Genomic DNA, 21919 nt, shown 5'->3' with positions numbered 1-21919 from the left:
TTTGTCAAATGCTTTATTTTCAAAGGAATAATTTAATGATTTAGAGGTTTATAGTAAAAAATCTAGTAAGCAACATAATATCTCTGGAAATTTCTGAAAGAATGATGGATATTATATAAGAAGATAAATAGACACTCTGAATACCATTAAGTTCTCTCAAATATAATTTATTGCCTTAGGCAGAAATTGAGAGTAACAGAAAATCATCTTTAAAACAAGAATTAGAGAATTTGTGACTAAGTATTTATGAGGACTGTCCTCCTAGTTTGTTTTCAATATTTATATCAGGGCTACTAATTTTTAGTGGTCCCTGAAAGTCATTTTATGTTTACTTTACAAAAGCTACCTTTATCTAGTTCTCAGATAGATGTATGCCTTAGAACTATTCATAAGCTAAATTTGGCACCTTAGCTGCCATTTTCTGCCTCAATTTCAGTCTCAAGGTATATCTTAGAATTCAGAAGATGCCAGAAAAGATGAATAGCAATGTTCAGCCAGACTCCTTTCCGAGGGATCCAGGTCTAAAGTTCTGACTACTTGGCTGCCCTAAACAGCAGTTATTACTCCCAGCCCCACTGGACTGCCCAGAGGCCTCAGCATACACATATTGCAAGAACTCTCAGTCTAGCACTACTTGTGATCAACCATTTCTCAAGGGGGAAATGGCAAACACTATTAGGATCATTCCCATTCATAGCCCTTTTATACTGAAACTTGGCCTTTTAAATGTTAGCCATCATTTTTGTAATCTTCAATGTCTTGAAAGAGCTCATTTTTGTGGTAATGAAACTTAATGGAAAACTGAAACTTTATAGTTACTTTTGGGGGGATAGTTTGATACACGATAATCCATCATGGTTAAAAGCAGAGACATCTGTGTGTTTTTAATATTATCATTTTCTATGTGAATCTCAAATTCTCTCAGATTTTTATGATAAATTCTACATAGTTCTCATCTTACTTGCTTTTATTTATTTATTTATTGCTTCATGTATTACTTCTTACCTACAGAAATCCATTTGCCTTGGCATTCATAGGTGGTTTGTTTCAGGACCCACTCAGATACAAAAATCCAGAGATGTTGAAGTCACGTATATAAAATGTCACACTATTTGCCTATAACCAATACATACCCTGTTGCATGTGTTCAATCATCTCTAGGTTACTACATTACTTACTAATATAATGTAAGTGCTATGTTAATATCGGATATAATATATTGTTTAGTTAATATTAACAAGAAAAAAATTCTGTACATGTTTAATAAACATGTAAATTTTTCCCCTAATATTTTCTATCCCTAATTTGTTGAACCCATGGCTGACTATATTTCAGGTTTATTTCATATCATATAGCTAATAATGCCAACACCTAAAAGCTTTGGGGGAGTAAATCTACTGTTTGTTGTTTCTAATATTCTCATTCATGTTAGTTTTATTCTTTGTGTGTTAAATAATATTATTTTGAAATCATATTAATTTTCTTTACTCTTTGAACTTTTGCAGGCCTAAATTACAGATGTTTTTCTCCAATACAAATGAGTCTGCTTTAACCCTGAACCAAGGGTACCCTTAGATCCCTGTCAGCCTTCCTCAATGAATCAGGCTTAATGCAGTGACTCTTGTTCCCTCTTCTCCCACCTTCTGTCAGGCCAAAGGCAGATGCTCCAGATCTCATCAAGGGTATACATTGTATACCCATCTGTCCTCTGAAAGTGCTGGCTTCTACGTGAATTTAGTTCCCAGATCTCCCATCACTGTTTTTTCAGCTACTTGTCTGTACCCTTGAATATTTCTCTTATTTTCACTTGAGTATAACAATGCAAAAAATTATTCAAGGTGAATGTAAATAGTGATTGTGCTCTATGTATGGATTTTAAATGTGAGACCATAAATACGATTAACCTGATTACACAATGTACACATGTATAAAACATCACATGGTACGTATAGTCAGTCAGCTTTCTGTCACTTTAAAAAAAAATGCTTGAGAAACAAAAGGAAGAAAGGTTTATTTTGGTTAGTGGCATCAGAGGTTTTAGGCCATAGCTGATTGGCCCTGTTGCTTTAAATTTATGGTAGCAAAGTATATATGGTAGCATGATTGGAGTGCATCTTGGAGAAAGTGGTAAATAGCAAAGAAAGAAAGACAGGAAGGGGATGGGGTACAAATATCCTCTTCAAGAACACACCCACTAATGACCTGACTTTGATCCATTAAGCCCACCTAACAAAGTTTTCTTCACCTTCCAATAGTGCAGACTGATAACCAGCCTTACATGTGGCCTTTGGGGAACCCTCCAGATTCAAACTATAGCAATACTCCATCAGTAAACATGCAGATTTTATGTTTTGTGTATCTGCAGAATATTCATTTAGTTTAAAAAATTTATTGTAATTTGCCCAGGTGTACTGGAGTTATAATATTAGGGCATTTCAGCATAAGCCTTCAATTTTCAACAGACAGAAATCTCCTGGGGAGGAAATCTACTGTTTGTTGTTTCTAATATTCTCAGAAATATTGGGTTTATTTTTTGCTTTGTTTCATTTCATATATTTTGAGATTTTCACTATAGAATTTTTCTGTTTTTTGTCTTATAACTTTTGGAAATTTAATGTCATGTTTACAGTTAAACTATTAACAACTTACACTATTTCAGACTTGTTACATATTTGTGAAAGAGACTGTGATATTTCTAAGCTTAATTAAGTTTGGAGTATTCATAAATTTGGAAGTATTATATTCACAGTTCTATATTTTACATCTATATTTTATATCTCAAAGTATTAAATTATATTCTGTATTAAATTAGAGGAGCTCTTATAATGATCATTCATTAAATATTTGATTCAATCCCACACATCTTCTAAAAATTATTGTAATTTAAAATAAATAGAAATCAATACAAGTCTTAGATCTGAGGAATCATTAGCTAACATTCAGACCTATAATAAAAACTTTATGTTTACCAATTTGTTCTACATTAATTCTCACATGTATACAAGAAACATTAGGTTTGAAGTGTAATATACTATTTATCAGCATAAAATTTGTATTAATATGAAATCTACCCATATTTATAGTATTTTAAAGATTGAAGACAAATCAAGTAGAAAATTATTGTTACCTAAAACCTTTTCCCATTTCTGTCCTTCAAGCAGAAAACAACATTATGGATCAAGAATATTTGTCCTCAGTAACTGATAATTTGGAATTAATAAAATGATTTCATCTATGAAATATATTTTAAACACCTACAGCCATATACCACCATATAAAAAATTTAATTACTTCCTATAACAAACTTATGTTGAGAGTATTTTTCTAGATTATTTTCATTATGATGAAGTTTAAGAAACTTTCTTAATTTCTACCGCTTAATAGTTAAGAGGAAGAATAAATCTAGGGGCTGTATAAAAAATGAATTCTTTTTACCCTTTTATCCACATTTCACCTGAAATATGATAAAATGATTTTATTAAATGCCAGGAAAATTCCTGCCGTAATATAAAACTTACTATATTTTCTTTAAGTTTTTATTAAAGATAATACCTAGTTCTCTACTGCATTAAGTAAATAAAAAATCCCAGGCTAGCTGAATAAAGTCTATTTTATTATTTTTGGAGAAAATGTTAAGAATATAAGAATGAAAAATTGAATATACTCTATAATAGTTATTCTTTTACATGTTTTGTAAATTAATTTTATGCATACAAAATTATTCAAAAACAGTTATAAATACTATGAAGTTAGTATTTTTAACTGACAAAATGTATATATTAACATCTTAAAATTTCATGTGTATGACTACACATTTGCAAAGCTATATTTAGTGTATTCTTGTTAGAATAAAATGTCTTGCTATAACAAAACAGTTTTTAAATTTAATTTTTGTTTTTATGTTTTTTCTTCAAAGAATAATTTATGTGAAAAAGCAACTTTTGTATTTTTAATTGACAAATAAAAATAGCACGTATCTATAGTGTATAACAGGATGCTTTATATATTGTATAATGGCTAAGTCAAACCATCTAACATATGCATTTTTTATTGAGAAAACTTAAAAATCTCTGTCCTGCTAATTTCTAAGTAGAAAATACATTATTACTATAATCATGGTGTTATACAATATATTTCTTGAATTCCTACTCCTTTTCTAAATAAAATTTTGTATCTTTGGCTAACAATTCCCCAAACAACACCATCTACCTCTACCTCTGGTAACCACCATCCTGCTCTCTACTTCTTTTCAGATTCCATATACAAGTGAGATTATACAATATTTACCTTTCTTTGCCTCTCTTACTTCACTTAACACAGTGTTCACTGAAGGAAAGAAATTTTGGATATTAAATATAAAGATCCATTTTTTTTCTGTAACCAAGTATAATTAAGCTATAATATATAATATAATTGCTCAATAACAGTTCTACAATACTATACAAGGTCACTGTATTTACTAATATAAGGAAAGTACTAATATTCTAGCTAGAATAACCCTTATTAGCTTCAAACTTCAGTTATCAGATTTTTTTTTGCCCTCCATAGCTATTCAGTTATCACTGGCTGTCTGATTTACATCAGCATTTCCAGCCTGTTAGCTGAAGCTTTATCACTTTATAGCTGCTGGACAAAGATAATACATGTACTTTTCCAAGGGATTTATTGTTCTTAGGATACAGCCAAATGCTAGATAATGATCTCCTGGTTCCAAGATCTCTTCAGTCCCACTGACCCAGCTCATTGCTGTCAAATTAATGAATCAATACATTCACTATGATTATTAATCAAAAATGTGAATTAAAAATTAAAAGAATCTTCATAAGTTCACAATGTCTACCCAGTTTAACCCAATATTCTTTGTGCAGGCAACAACTTTCTTTCATCATATACTGTTCAAAATTTAACCACCACATTTTTGCTATTTTTCCTTCAAAAGGTCTTGATATAAACTGATATTCCTTAGAACATTTCACCACTCACTTCCTCATATTTGATGCTCGACAGTAACTGTAATATTATCTATATCCACATCCTACCTACTTTTACTCCCTTTCTTTTTCTAATTCAAATTTAAAACCCCCTAATCTTTGGCTATTCAGTAGCCTTACCAGTTATATTCAGTAGCCTTATCAGCTGTTTTTAATCCTTTTTTTTGCCCAAAATATTAGATAATTTTAATATATAAAATTCAGAGTCATAAACTATGCATCAGTATACTAATTGATCTTATATAGGTTTATGCTTTATAATTTTATCACATATTTATCCATCATTTCTGTACTCATCCAGCATTTTTAAATGCATTTTAAAATTCTATAAAATTTATGGAAAAGAATACACTTCACCTAAACCACATCAGCATGCACATTATTAGCTAAATTTACATATTTGTATAGATATTTTAACAAAATTTATATCAACAATATACACAATCTTACATGTTCCTTTAAGTGAGTTTTGGCACATGTATACACCTTTGGAAGCTAAACCATTGCCATCATCCCAGAGAGCACTACCATTACCTCAGGCAGTTTCTTTATATGCTTTCCAAGTATATCCTCCCTTCTGTACCTACAAAGACCACTCTAGACTATTTGTAATTTAATTGTCTATTACTGATCTTCATATTAATGAAATCACACTTTGTACTCTTTTCTAAGACTCTTTCAATGAGCATAATATTCTTTGGGATTCATCTGTGTTGTGTATATCACTGCTTCATTCTTTTAATTGCTTAACAGCAATCTGTTTATCTATTATGGAGAACTGTGATGCTTCTAGTTTTAGCTATTATAAATAAATAAAGCTTCTGTGATCAGTTATGTACAAGTATTTTTGTAACCAATGCATATTTTAATTGAAAATATACATATGTCGATATAAGACACATGCCTTGCAGAAAAATGATACATGAAAAATATCATAGAAAATATTTTCTTACTTCTTTGAAACAATAGTATATCACTAAATTTTCAAAAGTTGTATTTTCATTATGTATAGTAAACTTGTTTGCTTTTTCATGACTCTTTTCTATTAATAATATTTCAAACATTGCATAACAACCTGTGCATATTTGGCATTTTTATACATATGAAATATTCTTTGTTATACCAGAATTATAAACTATATTTTAATTTTATGTCAAAGCTTTTGAAAAATGTTGTGAGCTGTATTTCACACTCAAGTAGTTTTGATTACTGACTTTTAAAGAATCCTTTTAGGAGCATGTACCACTTAATGTGGTTCAGAAGTATAAACAAACATTTCTACAAAATGATATCTACATATAATGATATACCCAACAAGAGATGATCTAGTAGTAAGAGATAAATTCATGAATAAATATTCAAGTGAATAAGAACATTTAATTTATTCTATTACACTGGAGTCGTATTAACCATTCATATCACTCAGGAAATTCAACCACGCCTGCTGAGAGGGAGAGAGGGTAATGACTTCAATGATGAGAGTGATGCCAAGCTCAGTTTCTCTAAAGTAAGCCATGGTGGGGGAAGTGAAAATGCTGATCCCTTAGGAAGGGCCAGTGTCTATGTGGTATGAAGAATACAGTTGCATATTTCTTAATAATTTTTCAATTCTGTATGAACACAAGTAATACAAAAGAAAACTAAATCTTTCATTTCATGACATAACAAGATACTAGACCAAAAATACATTTTCATACTAGATTCAAACTTGTAAAATTACATTTACAGCCAGGCACAGTGGTGCACACCTGTAATCCCAGCAGCTTGGGAGGCTAAGACAGGAGGATTTCGAGTTCAAAGTCAGCGTCAGCAAAAGCAAGGTGCAAAGCAACTCAGTGAATCCCTGTCTCTAAATAAAATACAAAATAGGGCTTGGGATGTAGTTCTGTGGTCAAGTGCCCCTGAGTTCAATAAATAAATAAAATTACATTTACATACACATGTGTATGTTTATGTAAGTCCCTATTAATATGAATATATGAGAAATGTGTGGGATTTAAAAACAATTTAAATATTTCACCACTTTGGGCCTTATACTGACTTTTAGGTCTAATTCTGTACCAAAAAGCTTGCATATCTTTGGATGCAGGATATTTTACTCATTTTAGTAAAATTTAAAGACTTGTGTGACTTTTGTCAGCTTTAGAAGATAATTACACATTCCAAATCTTGGTGCTTCTCATATACAAGATGGTAATAATAGAATTATCTCTCTGAGACAGTTTAAGAAATGTCAACACAGGGGTACATGTAAAAAATTTAAAATAAAAAGGAAGGCTGACTCAGTGAATTATGATCAAAGTCATATTTTGAAATATAATGATATTTATTATTCATTGCTGGTGATTTTTGCTCACACCTATACCTCATTCCTTAGAGACAAAGCCTTAATTGATTCATAGAACAAATCCATCTGAGAGTAAGGTCTCACTATTAACATTTAACTCAATAGTAACAAAGTCCCTTTAAAAAGGAAATTTATGAACAGGGTGAGTTCAGTTATAAAAGTATGAAGTTATACTTTGGTACAACTAATTTTTACATATATTTTTAAATCCACTGTCTTTATTATTCATTATATTTTAAGTTTTATATGCATCAAAAATTCAATAAGTCAACATCAGTTTTATCAAATAATAATTGAACTGAAAATATTTTATAGAAAATACACAAATAAATTATCTTCAAATTTATTACTTTTAATATTAATATCATAATGTTTTAGTCTGTGGTATTTTTGTTGCACATAATTTACAATTTTCTTTTTAAGTAGCTTGTTTACTAGAATTTCTATTACCAGTGTGAACAGTGCCAGTGTCTACATCTGTAGTATGGATAGGAATAAACAATGGCTTCAAATATTGGCAGTCCAATTAACTCTAATTCTATGACATGAAACTCTTTTATACTCATGTGTTAAATAGAAAATGTGTTTCAGGTAAAAGTGCTAATATTTTTTCTCCTAAACTAGGAAAAATGAATGTCTAAATAAATTTCTGGCCCAACAATTATAAAGTATTAATTATAAAATAGAAGTGCAATTATATCCTTTCTGCTGCCAGTGGCTCAGACATTTCTTATGTTTCCAGATTAAATGCTGACTCTTTTCTGATTATCTAATAGTCCTACAAATATTTGAGCCCCTGCAAATTTCCAGTTACTCTTCTTAATGTTGATGAACAAACTTTGTTATTGTTGATGAAAAACTCTGGCTTGCTTTAGCTTAAGTTATATTTAGGAAACTATAAACAAGTAACTATAAAATACTTCATGTGATTATTAGGTATGGAGCAATATTAAGAAAGAAAAGTCATGGAACTTACAGAAGTGAGCACTGCTGCTATTTCATGTGTGCTGGTTGAGAAAGGCCACCAATAAATTAAATTGGATATTGCCAATTGCTATCTGGAAATTCCTCCTTCTAAAACACAATAAACAGTTCTTCCATTTATTTGATCAGACAATATTTGTTATCATTTTCATTTTTTTCTAGCATTTATATTTTATGGTACTTTAAAGGCAGAGGTTGTCAAACTGGCCTGCAGGCCAAATCTAGTCTCCCATATATTTTGTATGGTTTGTGCACTATAAATTTTACATTTTAATAGTTAAAAAATAAAAAAAATAAAATTTCATGATGAAATTTAAATTTATTGAAATTCAAACTTCAGAAACCATAAAGTTTTATTGAATATTGCTTATTTCCTCTTTTCTTTCAGTCTTTTCATGGTCATGGGATTCAACAAAGAAACCTATAAGGTGACCCACAAAGCCTATGATTTTTGCTATGGAGCCTTTTACCTAAACAAGCTTTAGAACTCCCATTAAAGAAAATAAACTTCTTCCCCAATTTATAGGAAACCTGTGAAACAAATGTCAAATCCATTTGACCCATACCTACTTTATCAGCACCAGGAGTGGGAAGTTTCTGAGTATGTTTACAATGCCACACTAGAGGCCACCTCTGATATTGCTTATCTACCTAAAATCAGTCTTTTGTTTTTGTTTTTCTTTTTCTTTTTTTTTTCTTTTTTTTTTTTTTTAGGTATTGAGAGCAAATTCATACTGCATGGCCCTGACACAAGAAGCCTAGTAGTTCTATGAAAGATGAGGTTATATCTCCAACAGCAACAACTCTCAACTATCTGGGTTTTGAAAACTGTAGTTCCAGTGTAGTTTCATTTCCAGTATTAGTCTTTTTACTTTTTATACTGCACTTACATCTTCATTGAATGCCAATTCTTTTTCAATTCTCTCTCTCTCTCTCTCTCTCTCTCTCTCTCTCTCTGTGTGTGTGTGTGTGTGTGTGTGTGTGTGTGTGTGTGTGAAATATTACAGTGGGTTTATTTCCAGAAAACCAAAAGGAAACAGAAAACTTGTTCATGACATCAATAAAAATCACCTATACACTTAGAAAGAGGTGACATGATGAATTACTAATTATGATGTGTTTCTCTGAAGTGGTGATTTGTAGACTGGAGAGCTAGTAGCTATATTTGAATTCAAAGTAAATACAGTAAATTAGTGACTCAGATATAAACCCTGTTATTGGGTAACTGGTGTTCTTTTATTAATCAGTAGTAAATGAAATTCATGGATATAAGAACCAATACTGACTGTGTTTGGGAAAATATTAAAATTTGCTACTTGATAACAACAAAAAAGAGGACTGGAATGTCAGGTTATAGGTCTAACAGTCACTGCAAGGTCCTACTAATAGGCACAGACTTATAAAGAAGCAGGTGTCCTTTGATTTGGCTGAAGGGGAATCAAGATTCTGAGAGGACCTGCTGTTTCGTGGACACAAAACAGCCACAGTGCACTTTTCTACATAGAGGATAGCAGGTGAGAAGAAAGCCATTCTGACAGACTATTTAATTTCAAAGAATAAAGAAGGTTAAAAGCTGAGAATTATTCAAAATGGCATACTTTTGAGAATGAAATAGAGAAATTAAGAAAATTGCATTATTACATTGTTCTGTTTTACTCTATGCATGATAACCTTGAACCCTGGATGGAGCCTGATGAAAGTAATGCCAGGTATGCTGATGGCACAGTAGTGGTGACTGCTCCTGTAGACAGTCATCAGCTGAGTAGATGGGTAAAGGAGAATTAGAAGCATCCCTTATTACATTTTTGCATTGCCTTCTTGTTGATTGCCTGGTTATAAACAAAGGTTAATTATTAATTTTGATAAACAACCAGATTGGTGTCTGATCAGCACCAAATATTGCATGTGAAGTAAAAGCAAATGTTCTTCTTGCAGTTAATAAAAGAACATGATGGGAAGAAGATAAAGAAAAATATTAATGTATTAAATATTAACTATAAAATAAAAACGTAATTTCTTAGGATCATTCAATTATTTTATGAGGATAATGGTATTTTTATATTCAAGCCATGCCTTGAATTTTCACATATTTTAAAATAAAAAATTTCTTAACTTCATGAAAAAAAATTTCTGATATATTTTCTTTCCATTCAAAAGACTTGATCAGATCTTTTTATACTGAATTTGCCTTTTTTGTATAATTATCCACTTTTTTGTTGAAAGGGCAAAAATGGGAATTGAAATATCTAGGTGAAATTAACCATCTTCACCTGATTTTTACTTCTGTGACTTGAACTGGTAAATATATATTATCTAGAATTTTTATTTTTTTAATCTTTGTATTGGTTGCTCAAAACATTACAATGATCTTGACATATCATATATCATACATTTGATTCAAATGAGGTATTAATTATTATATTTCCCACGTGTACAGATTGCAGGATCACATTGGTTATACAGCCACGTTTATACATATTGCCATACTAGTGTTTGTTGTATTCCGCTGCCTTAATTTTTAAAGCACAAGTTTTCACTTCTGTAATTCCAAAATCAGTTAATTTTTAAAGCATTTTACTAATAATCATCATATGGCTTTAGGGAAATAATTCACTTACAATTCTGTGCCAAGAAATCTGAGCATTTGCAATTAGGCAGTTGAAATAACTTTAAAGTGCTGTATGACATTTTCTGAAGAAAAGCAATATAAAAAAGAAACCTTTTTTTTTTTTTTTCATCTTTGCCCTTTAAGTATCTCCCTACTTGATTCCTGTCTCAGTAACCCCATTCAGTCACTTTGGTTCCACTTCAGCACTCTTTCTTTGAACTTGAACTATATCATTGGAGATTGCCAGTTCAAGGTCACCAGTTTGCAGAAAGCTGAAGAAGCAACTCAAAACCCTGAAAAACATCTTGTTAGCCAAAGACCAGTTAGCTTTTTCACATACAAAGAACTGTCTTCTGAAATAGATATCCACTTACTATTGTTGCAATGGGATATTTTATTGGAGAATCATGCTTCCCCATGTGTCCCAAGGGAAGAAAAAAACATGCTATCAGTTTCCTTAACAATGTTTGGAATTAGGAAAGAAGCTCATGTGTTAAGTTAAATTCTTGTTTGTATCCTTCTAGGGAGTCTGTAGACAAGGGACTTTCTGTTCCCTGAAGTCATGTTCCTTATCCAGTTGTGAAAGGAGACTGTTAGGTGGATAGTGAATCAACTGTCAGTGAAGTTGCCTTTATTTGGCAGCCTTATCTTTACTAGAAAAAGACAAATTTTAGTGACTAACCTGTAACCATTTCAAGTAGCTTTTCTGAGGATAGCTCAAAGTTAAAATTATAGTTAAAATTATTCTGAATTTAATCTAATGGAAACTTTATTTTCTCCTTAATAGAGGATTTGGACCACACCATTATGCATTATATAGGTCTTTCAAGAAATACAGATCAAATGTGAAATTATTCATGTTATGATGAAATGCCCACCATTATTGTATATTCTCAATATATTAAATAAATAAATCTCAATATATTTGTGGTCAATCTCCCTGTAAATGTAAAATATATTTGTGGTCAATCTCCCTGTAAATGTACTATAAATGATAATAAATACTTCTTTTCTCCACACCAACACTCCTTTTATAGAGCCACAAGGGAATAAGTCTGAGTGTGTTTTTGCATATGTTTCACGAATACCTGATTTTAATCTTTCAATGTGTGCCTATTCTCTGGCACAGGAGACTCCCTAGAGCTATGTAAATTACCTCTGTGACATAGACTCTCAGAGAATAGGAAGTAAAAGATTTAGAGATAGTAGAAGTCACTATCCTATTACCTAATGTGGCATTATTAATGTAATCCTTCATTCTAAAATGAACAAACTCAGTGAATCACAAAGATTCTTCAATTAATACATCTCTGTGAAGGTGCATTCTCATTTTTGAAAAAGGAAAAAAAATGTATTTTCCAAAGGTTTATAACTTAGGTGGAGATTAATGAACTTCATATTCTGGTACTGCATTTCTGTAAGACTTGTATTTTTTGCCATACAGCAACAATACTGGAACCCAATTGTCATGAAAGCTTTCTTTTCCTTCCATTCATCAGTGTCCAGACTTTCAACAAAGGTTAGAATAATTGTAGTCATTATCTTACAGAAGGTATTTATGGGGATATAGGGCATTTTCATAATAATGAATAATTTATGGATAGCCAGGGCTTGGTTCATTTTTTGCAAATGGTATGAATTATGAAAACAAATATTTAATGTGGAAATGTGAAACAATATGATTTTAATGAGCATTTACCAAGAGGAAAAATACACATATACTCATAATAATATTTTAATGTGGGTGTTCATTTATTGTAAAGTTATTTTAAATGGAAACTCTGTGCTATAAAAAAGTAGATGAATAGAAATCATACAGTTAATAAGTTTAAATTTTGGCTTTCCTTTTTGAAGTCTCTATCCTATAATGTCATTAGCAACACCAGAGGCTGCTTTTAAAAACAATGAATTAGACGTTCAACTATAGAACTTGCTAAAATGCTTAAAATAGGATACACATTAAAAATTCAATTTACTCCAGTTCCTGAATTTACTGCATATTTAAATACACATACACACACATACCCACACACCTCCTAAAAATGTTTGTATTGACTTAATGTTGACATGCTGGTTTTGATGTGAACATACAAATTTTATATTTTTGAAATCAGTTGGAAATCTAATTCAACTTTTTAATGATAGGAAAGTTAAGTAAATTTTCTGATATTTTTCATAATGAATGAATTCCTACAAAATGCCTGCTAATGTCTCTGGCATTTTTCTATTTTAATATTTTCATTTTCCTTGACTTACACAATATTTATATCTCCATTTACATTTATTTTGTTGCATATATTCTCAGGGTTTTTTGTTTGCTTCACTATTTGTGTAATTTTAATATATTTTATATGTAGGTAGATAGTAGTCATATATTTATTAATAAATAATTTATAACTTCTGAGTTTTGTGATTTTTTTTCTGATAGACCTTTAATCACAGGTCCAATAAGAAGTGAAATTTGATTGCCTACTTTTTTATCTTCAGGAACACCCAACTTTTTGTTTTGTTTTGTTTTATGTTTTAATGATTGCGGCTATGACTCTTGAAGGTCACTTAGGCTCTCCTTTCTTAATTAATATATATGAAGCCCTGAGAGGAAAACCAAAGACTAATTGGGTTCTGTGGTCATTTAGCTGTTCCTGCATCATAGGTTCACTTAAAATGCATTCTGGAATAAGTAGTAAGGCAGGACTCAAAGTTTGCTTTTCTCAAAAGGATAATGATTTATCTTAATATATTTTTACATAATAAATATTTCCATGAATGCATACAGCCACTTTTATTATATTTAAAATACCCATGTCTGATTATTTCTGGCTTTCTTTGCAGATTCATTAATATAACCACTTTATTCCATAAGTAACTTTTAAAAAAATCTCTACAGTTATGCAATAGTTTTAAATGTCAGGTAAGGTATTTTTCTCTTCAGTGCTGCTACACTGTATCAGAGTTTACCTGTCTTTAAAAATTTTTGCAAATTGGTGTTGCCAATATGGAAAACAGTGCGGATATCCCTTGGAAAATTGGAAATAGAACCACCATTTGACCCAGCTATCATTGATCTATACCCTGCATACTACAGGGACACAGCCACATCAATGTTTATAGCAGCACAATTCACAATAGCTAAATAGTGGAACCAAACTAAATGCCCTTCAGTATTAAGTGGATAAAAAAAAATGTGGCATATATACACAATGGAATATTACTCAGCAATAAAAGAAAATAAAGTCATAGCATTTGCTGGTAAATGGATGGAGTTGGAGAAGGTAATGCTAAGTGAAGGTAGCCAATCCCAAAAACCAAATGCCAAAAGTTTTATCTGATATAAGGAGGCTGATTCATAGTGCGGTAAGGAAGGAGAGCATGGGAGAGATAGAGGAACTCTAGATAGGGCAGAGGTTTTGGAGGGGTAAGGAAGGGGCAGGGGGTTAGAAATGATGGTGGAATGTGATGGATATTATTATCCAAAGTACATGTATGAAGACACAAATTGGTGTGAATATATTTTGTATACAGAGATATGAAAAATTTGTGCTCTTTATGTTATTTATGTTATTTATGCATTATAATGCATTCCACTATCATATATAAATTTTAAAAAAATGGAAAAAATAATTTATGCTGGAAATACTTAAAATTCATGAATTTATGTTGACAGTTTTTTCTTAGTCATCCGTTTTCATTATCTGATTCGTATTTCTCACTAGCGATGTTAGTCTAAAAGGGCGAATATACTTGATATAATAAATACAACAAAATAGCACCTTAAAAATATTTCCTAATGTTTTACATTTGAATTTTCACAGTAATGCCTATACAACTTTATAAATATCTTGTAAAGCATCATTTTCCATTAATTATGACTATATAATATAGTAATAATATCCACAAAAAGTCATCTCACTGAAAATCAGTATAGTTTTTACCATTCATTCAACTGACATCTCTCAGTAGTGTTTTAAACCATCTAGTACAGTCACTTAACTTGCTGATTTTATTTTCACTTAATTTACTCTTAGTGTTGCTATGTTGAATAGATTCTCCTATTCACAAACTAGGTGACTTTAATTTTTATAAAGAAATCATATTGATTTGATTTCTGCCTTTCTGATTTGCCAACTTCCATACATCATTTTAAAGGCAATAATTTTAAATTTTTAGTTATTGAGGTAGATTATTACATACAAATAACACAACATTTTCCCTATATTTTTCTATCCCTTGGCTATGGTCCACAAGGTAGGAATTCTTTTTGTATTTTCTGAGTTTAATGAATTTAGTTTAAGCATAATGCTGGATTTTCAAAATTTATATACCTTCTCCAAAATTATATGTTAAACTTAATGATAAATTTGTGTGTGTGTGTGTGTGTGTGGTCTATAACTCTTATAGAAAATAAAATTTCTATCACTGCTTAAAAACTATTTTCCTTACAATGATACCTTTTATATTAGTATAATAAATGTCATTCCATAACCATACTTTTCACAACTACATGGATATGTAAAAGTCAATGAACTGCTTATCCGATGAAAAATTCAAGACATAAGTAATTGATTGTAATCATATTCTCTTTAAAGTTTTAAGTCTTATGTTTTATGTATTATCTTTGGTTTCATTTTTTTTTCAAAAATTCCTCTCAGTATTTTCTGCTTAGAAAGAATACATCTCACATAATTTAACCTTTTCTTACCAATTTGATAGTATAAAGACCAACATCAGTGTTGAACTAAAAAGCTCTTTAGACATTTCATAGTTCAGTTTTTTTTTTCCATAGAGTAGTCATAAATGATTGTTCTGTGTTAATTTAATGCATTTCCCCCCTGGTTACTCACTTAGTGTCAACTATTGCTGCTTTCAGCTGCCCCAGATCATCCTAATTTATGGGTTTGTAAAAAGGCTTCCAAGTCAGGTAGCTGAGTTTATTAATATTGCATTAAAATTATAGTAAAAAAGCTTTGTGAGAAGACCTGAGGGCCTTTCTGGTGTGTTGAATAAAAGGACTTTATCTTCTTTATAGGACCTTTTTGTGATAACTATTTTGTCAATTCAAAAAAAAATTATCAATTAATTCTGCACTGTATTCAAGATAAATGAAGTTGCTAACTATTTGAATTATATATAATGGCAAAAGTCCTGCCATCTATAATTCCAAAGTAGAATGTGCAAGCATTAATTCCTATCATTCTTGTCCCCCAAATATTTATATTTGTCTCTAAAGAAACTCAGAATTGTGCTTTGATCGCATCTTGAGCACTTTTCCCCTGTTTTATATTTTAAGAACCATCTGTTTACTTTTTCATGTATTTGTTTTGTATCTAATACCATCTAGTTTGTTATTGATCTTGGAAAACAAATAATTTACAGATTATGGGAATGCAAATTAAAATGAACTAACATTTCTTCCTTCATGGTGCAGTAATTTACTACACATATAATTGCTTGAAGCAGGTGCCATGTATTTGTTCAAATTTCTGTGCTTAGAAGTCTGGGATGGCAGGTTTGGATGCTCTGCTCAAGACCTCAAGAATCAAGGTTCACTAGACTGTACTATGGAGCTCATTCAGATTGTTGACATAATTCTTTCCTTGTGATTGAATTAAGGTGGTATTTTCTTGCTGGGGTTTAGGTAGGGATTGCTCTCACCTCCTTTCATCTTCAAACCTGCCAATATCAAGTTGAGTCCTGTTCAAACTCCAAAATTTTCTGAATTTATCTTTTAAAACTAACTGGAGAAACAATTTCATATTTAAGGGGTTATATAATGAGGGCCACCCAGGTAATATACCTATCATAATATGTAAAAAAAATGTAAAAAATTAATTCCAAGCAATATATATCTCATAATTTTTATTGGTATTATGACTACTTTTTACAGAAAATGGTCATTTTAGGATCATTTATTCTAAGTCACACAACCAAAAAAGTACAAAATTTTAGATTACTATAAATTCTAAAATATTAACCATACTAACCATTAACAGGCACATATTGATAATAAATGAATTATGCAATATTTAAAATTACACATATGTGTAGTCTTACCAATAAAGTCTCAAAAATATATATCTAGTTTTATTTCATGTTCTTTACATACTGAGACTGAGTTTCCCCTTACAATTAAAAAATATTACATTGTTAGAATGCCATACCAGTTGCTTTATAGGTCATTCCATTATAATAAACATTATACAAAATAATTTTATTACTATACAAAGTGATAACTCACAGAATGATAGCAAAATTCCATTCTAAGAGACAATGTAGGCTTCAAAATGATTTAACAAGCTAGTCTAGAATTTAAAATTTAATGGCTCCTAATAATAGTCATCTAAGACTAGTCATGATATGTTTATGTTTTAATGGGCTTAAATGTTATTATAAATTAGTTACATACCTTCATTATTTGGAGATTTCAAGTTACAAAAATCTAGATTTCTGCCTCTTCTTAATTAGTTGGACCAATTGGCAATACTAATCCAAAATTTCTAATGGGAATAAAACAAGGACAATTTTTACCTTTAGATAATGTGAGTATTCTCCAGTTTAGAGAAATTGTCAGCACTTCATTGGACACACATTTTATTTTATTTTTTATTTTTGAAAATTGTGAAAAGTTTCATTAATAATGAACACCAAAGTAACTATGTCCTAAAATAAATCTTGCATGTTTTCTAAAGGAATTGCTTATCAAAATAATGGCCCACTCTTATTCATACTGTTGTTTTAATCTATCACAGTAGTTGTCCTTAAGAAACAACAAAGGCTAAAATTCTTCTGGAAATAATGAAGGGAATATATTTACCCTTACAAATAAAGAAAAATAACAACTTACAAAATAATAAAGTAAAAATAAGAATAATAAATAAATAATAAAGTTAGTAACTTTATATAAACAGATAATTAAGTAGATTGTTGAGATCATTTTTAAAAATATTATTACTAATGATTTTATCAGAAAAAGAAACATATGCTTCTTTGTCATTGTTAAAAGACAAATAAAATACGTAAAATACACGGTGACTGAATAAGATTATGATTAATTACATTGATTAGTACAATCTGCTCTAAAAATAGAAATGATTCATTATCACTATTATTATTGAACTTTTGGTAACTAAGCATAATTGAAGAGAGTAATGAAAATAGGCCTTTATTTCCAGGAAAATCAGGAATGGCTTCCCCCAAATGTCTATATTCTAATCTCTGGAATCTGTGAATATGTTAGATTATATAGCAAATGAGGATTAAATTTATGAAAGAAAAATTGATTGCTAATCAGGGACATTAGCATAAACATATTATATTTATCTGCATTAAGCTGTCAAATCAAGTTAGGGTGAGTTCAGTGTAATCACAATGGTCAGTGTCAGAAAAACACAGTGTTGCTGGCTTTAAGCATAGCAATAGGAATATAAACATCCAAAAGACAAGAAAGCAGTTTTTCCCAGAGACTTCTGAAAGAACAGAGTGCTGCCAACACTTAATTTTACTGTGTTTCAGATTCTGGCCTCCAGAACCATAAAATGATAAATTTGTGTTATTTATACCACTAAGTTTGAGATTTTTGTTTTTACAGCAATCATATGGAATTAGTACAGATTCTAATTTGAAACATGAAGGCAGGAATAAGCTGCTATTTTCGCTGTAGCAACTTTTGAAAACTGAAGTTAGTAAAATCCCCTGTCATGTATTGAAATGTTAAGACATATTTATCTTACTTGGATAAGGCTTTGACATCCACAACAAGTGCTCAATTTTCCCTTATGAAGAACAATTCCTTTGGTTATTCAGGAACCATTAACTTCACCCACTCACAACTGTTTCTACTGAGATATATAACTGCATCTCAAATTCTCTATAGAGATTTTAAGCAATGCTTTGGAAATTCAGAGAGCTATCAGGTGTTCACATGCTTCCTTGTTCATTCACACCCAAATAATACGAGTTTAATGAAGCTGGATGTATTAAAATTAGGTTATATTCTTTCTTTTGCACCATTCTCAATAACTGCAATAGGCAGGCTCTTGTATATTACTTCTTTATTTTTAATTAGGCATTCATAAAATAGGAATACTGTTGAACTTTGAAAATTCAGATGGCCTTGAAATATTCAACAAATGTAATTCACCTTGGAGTTTTGATTTATACACAGTGGAATAAAATATTCTCTATAAAATAGAATAAATATATTAAATATATTAAATAAACACATTTGTTTAAAATACTATGTAAATGATAATAAATACTATAATATAATTTATGAACATTATAATTTATTACTATTCTAAAGATAATAATTGCCTCATAATGCTTCAAATGTAGTTGTTTATGGAAATTAACTTCTATTTTTAGTTACATCAGAAAGCAGATTAAATGCATCTAATCCAGTATCTGTACTATTATAGCTATGATAGGTTTGAATAGAAATGGAGCATAAATTGTAAGTTTTACTTCAATTAGCAGAACTTCTGTTTCCAAGATGTTTATATTTGTTTTGTCCATTGCTTGTTAGGTTCTAAAATATAAATGAGTCCCCAAAGGAATGTTTTCCCTAGGTTTGCAACCTTGTATTACAAGTGAAACAGATCTTCAGTGTTTGAAGTAAAAGTACACAAAAATATGGATATTTTTTGTGAGGGTATTTAATCTTCAAAAAAAAAAAATGAAGAAGTATTGGTGAATGTGTGTCTGCACAGTAAGACCAAATACTGAAGCACTATTATGATTAATAGCTGTATCATTTCATGTAAATACTTGTAAACTCATTCTTGGCAAACATTTTCAATGGGAATTGAATAACTAAACACATTGAAACAAGTCTCACCAGCAATTTAGCTTACTACTTTAATTTTTGTTTTATTAATCATTTATCAAATTCACAAATTTATGTATAAAAATCTTTTAGATAAAGACGTTTTACTTTGAGATTATAACATGTTGGTAAGGATAGAAGAACATTTTATGTCACTAAATTTTATTAAGGTATTTTGCAGATCAATTTTAAAAACAGGTTAAAAAACATAGTAAATAGTTGATTAAATATCTTACAATGGTAAACAGTGAGAGGTTTTAAAATCTACTGACAAAACTGTTATGCCTAACAATGTTTCTATTGAATCAATATTTTAACCTGAGAGCATTACATAATTCAAAGAAATTGAACATTTGTGACTATTTTGATCATTAGTGTCTGACAAGAAAATAAAATTGTTGAATTATTACTTTCTTTGTTTTTCTGCTGTTCTTTTCTTTAAGTAAGATGAATGTGACAACAGTTTTTTCACATCCTACTATGTACACTATCTTGGGGGCAGGCTTTATATTGGATTAGTAGCAATTCTTGATTATTTTATTTTATGTTTTATCAGGAGCTACAACCATAGAGAAATATGACCTCAGAACAAATTTGTGGATCCAGGCAAGGATGATGAACTGCAGGAGGTTGCAGTTTGGTGTGGCTGTTTTTGATGACAAACTCTTTGTAATTGGAGGTCGAGATGGCTTAAAGACACTGAACACTGTTGAATGTTACAATCCCAAAACCAAGACCTGGACTGTCTTACCGCCAATGTCAACACATAGACATGGTCTAGGTAAGAGCTCTTTATTGATATTACTATTGCAAACATGTTATTGATATGGTAATGATATAAATCATTTTTACATTTATGAAAATTATAGGCTTATTTGAAGCATATTTTTCTTCTAAATTCTTGACATTTTCCTGTTTTGATAAATGTGCACTAAACTATTGAGAGAGATGTTGAATTCACCAAAGACATCTAGACCTCAGACTGTCACTAAGGCTTTTGCAATCTGACTTTAATATATTTGATATAAAAAATATAGTGAGGAATCGTATAAAGGCAAAGTTAGTGCAGTCCAGAAGAAGAAATAGTTATTGCAAATTGAGGAAAGCTTAAGATGGCCTCTCCCATAGTGATAGATAACCAATTTTACCTGATTGTACTATTAATGGATTCCACCTTGAAAAATTTGTGAGGAAAAGGGGAATATAGGTATAAAGAAACAGTGACATAACAGCTGGCACAATGAATCAGTATGATAGGATTCATCTGGTCTCTACTATGGAGTAATTTGTAGAGTAAAGAGAACTATATTTAGATTCAGAAAATCCATGCATGAATCTTTAATTTACCAACTTATATATGCATGTATGGGGGCCAGCACTCAAAGTCAGTCTCAGTTACTTATATGCCACCAATAAAAGTTTATTAAGTAATAACAATTAATAAAGATTATGAAATCACTTTGTAAATTATAAAGTTCTATGCAATTAGAAAAAAGAGAAATTTATTAAACACTAATGCTTGCTGAATTTGTACTTTGTATCATGGTGCTTGTAAGGAGAAGTGCAAATTACTATTTTCAAAGACTTGAAATATGCCAGGTAAATTACTGAATGTTTTTTTTGTATGTTTAGAATATACATATTAAGGAGATGTCAGGGTTTAATTGTAAATAAACAGACTGAAATATTCAGAGGAAAAAATTGCAGAGCATTTCAAAAGCAACTATAAATAATATTCTGTACTGAAGTGTTCAACAATTTACTTCCAATTTGTATCTATTCTCTTTTGAATCTAAGCAAAATTAAATATATACATGTACATAGATAGATCAAAAATACCTGTGAACTAAAGAATCATTTTAGTTCATATTAAGCTGGTTCATCTAAGTTTCTTTAGTATGCTCATAAGTAAAATCTAGGAATATTATTAAATGTCTGAGAATATTTTCAAAGTTCTAGACTTCTATTTTATATAAAAGTCTATTAATTATTTAAATCTCAATGGGACCAACTAATTTGTAATATGGATAAGAGCATCAATCCCAAATTATTTTCCCCAGCTAATAATCATGATATAAAAAAGCATCTTCTAGGACACACTTTTCTCTAAGTATAATTATAAATTGAAAGATTTGGGATTAAAAAAAACTATATATGTTGTTTTTAGT

At 30.2% G+C, this 21919-nt stretch overlaps 1 protein-coding gene across 1 annotated transcript in view; it reads left to right on the top strand.

The window, feature by feature from the left end:
- Positions 1-21919, top strand: part of LOC144250990 (kelch-like protein 1) — a 381896-nt gene that overhangs the window by 261405 nt on the left and 98572 nt on the right. Inside the window, exon 7 of the mRNA XM_077794135.1 lies at positions 20308-20532. Coding sequence (XP_077650261.1) covers positions 20308-20532 — 225 coding nt within the window. The remainder of the gene's footprint in view (positions 1-20307; positions 20533-21919) is intronic.

This window comes from Urocitellus parryii, chromosome Y, assembly GCF_045843805.1.
Source record: "Urocitellus parryii isolate mUroPar1 chromosome Y, mUroPar1.hap1, whole genome shotgun sequence".
Lineage (NCBI taxonomy): Eukaryota > Metazoa > Chordata > Mammalia > Rodentia > Sciuridae > Urocitellus > Urocitellus parryii.
The sequence above is the reverse complement of the archived record's forward strand: the minus strand, read 5'-3'. Positions and strand labels throughout refer to the sequence as shown.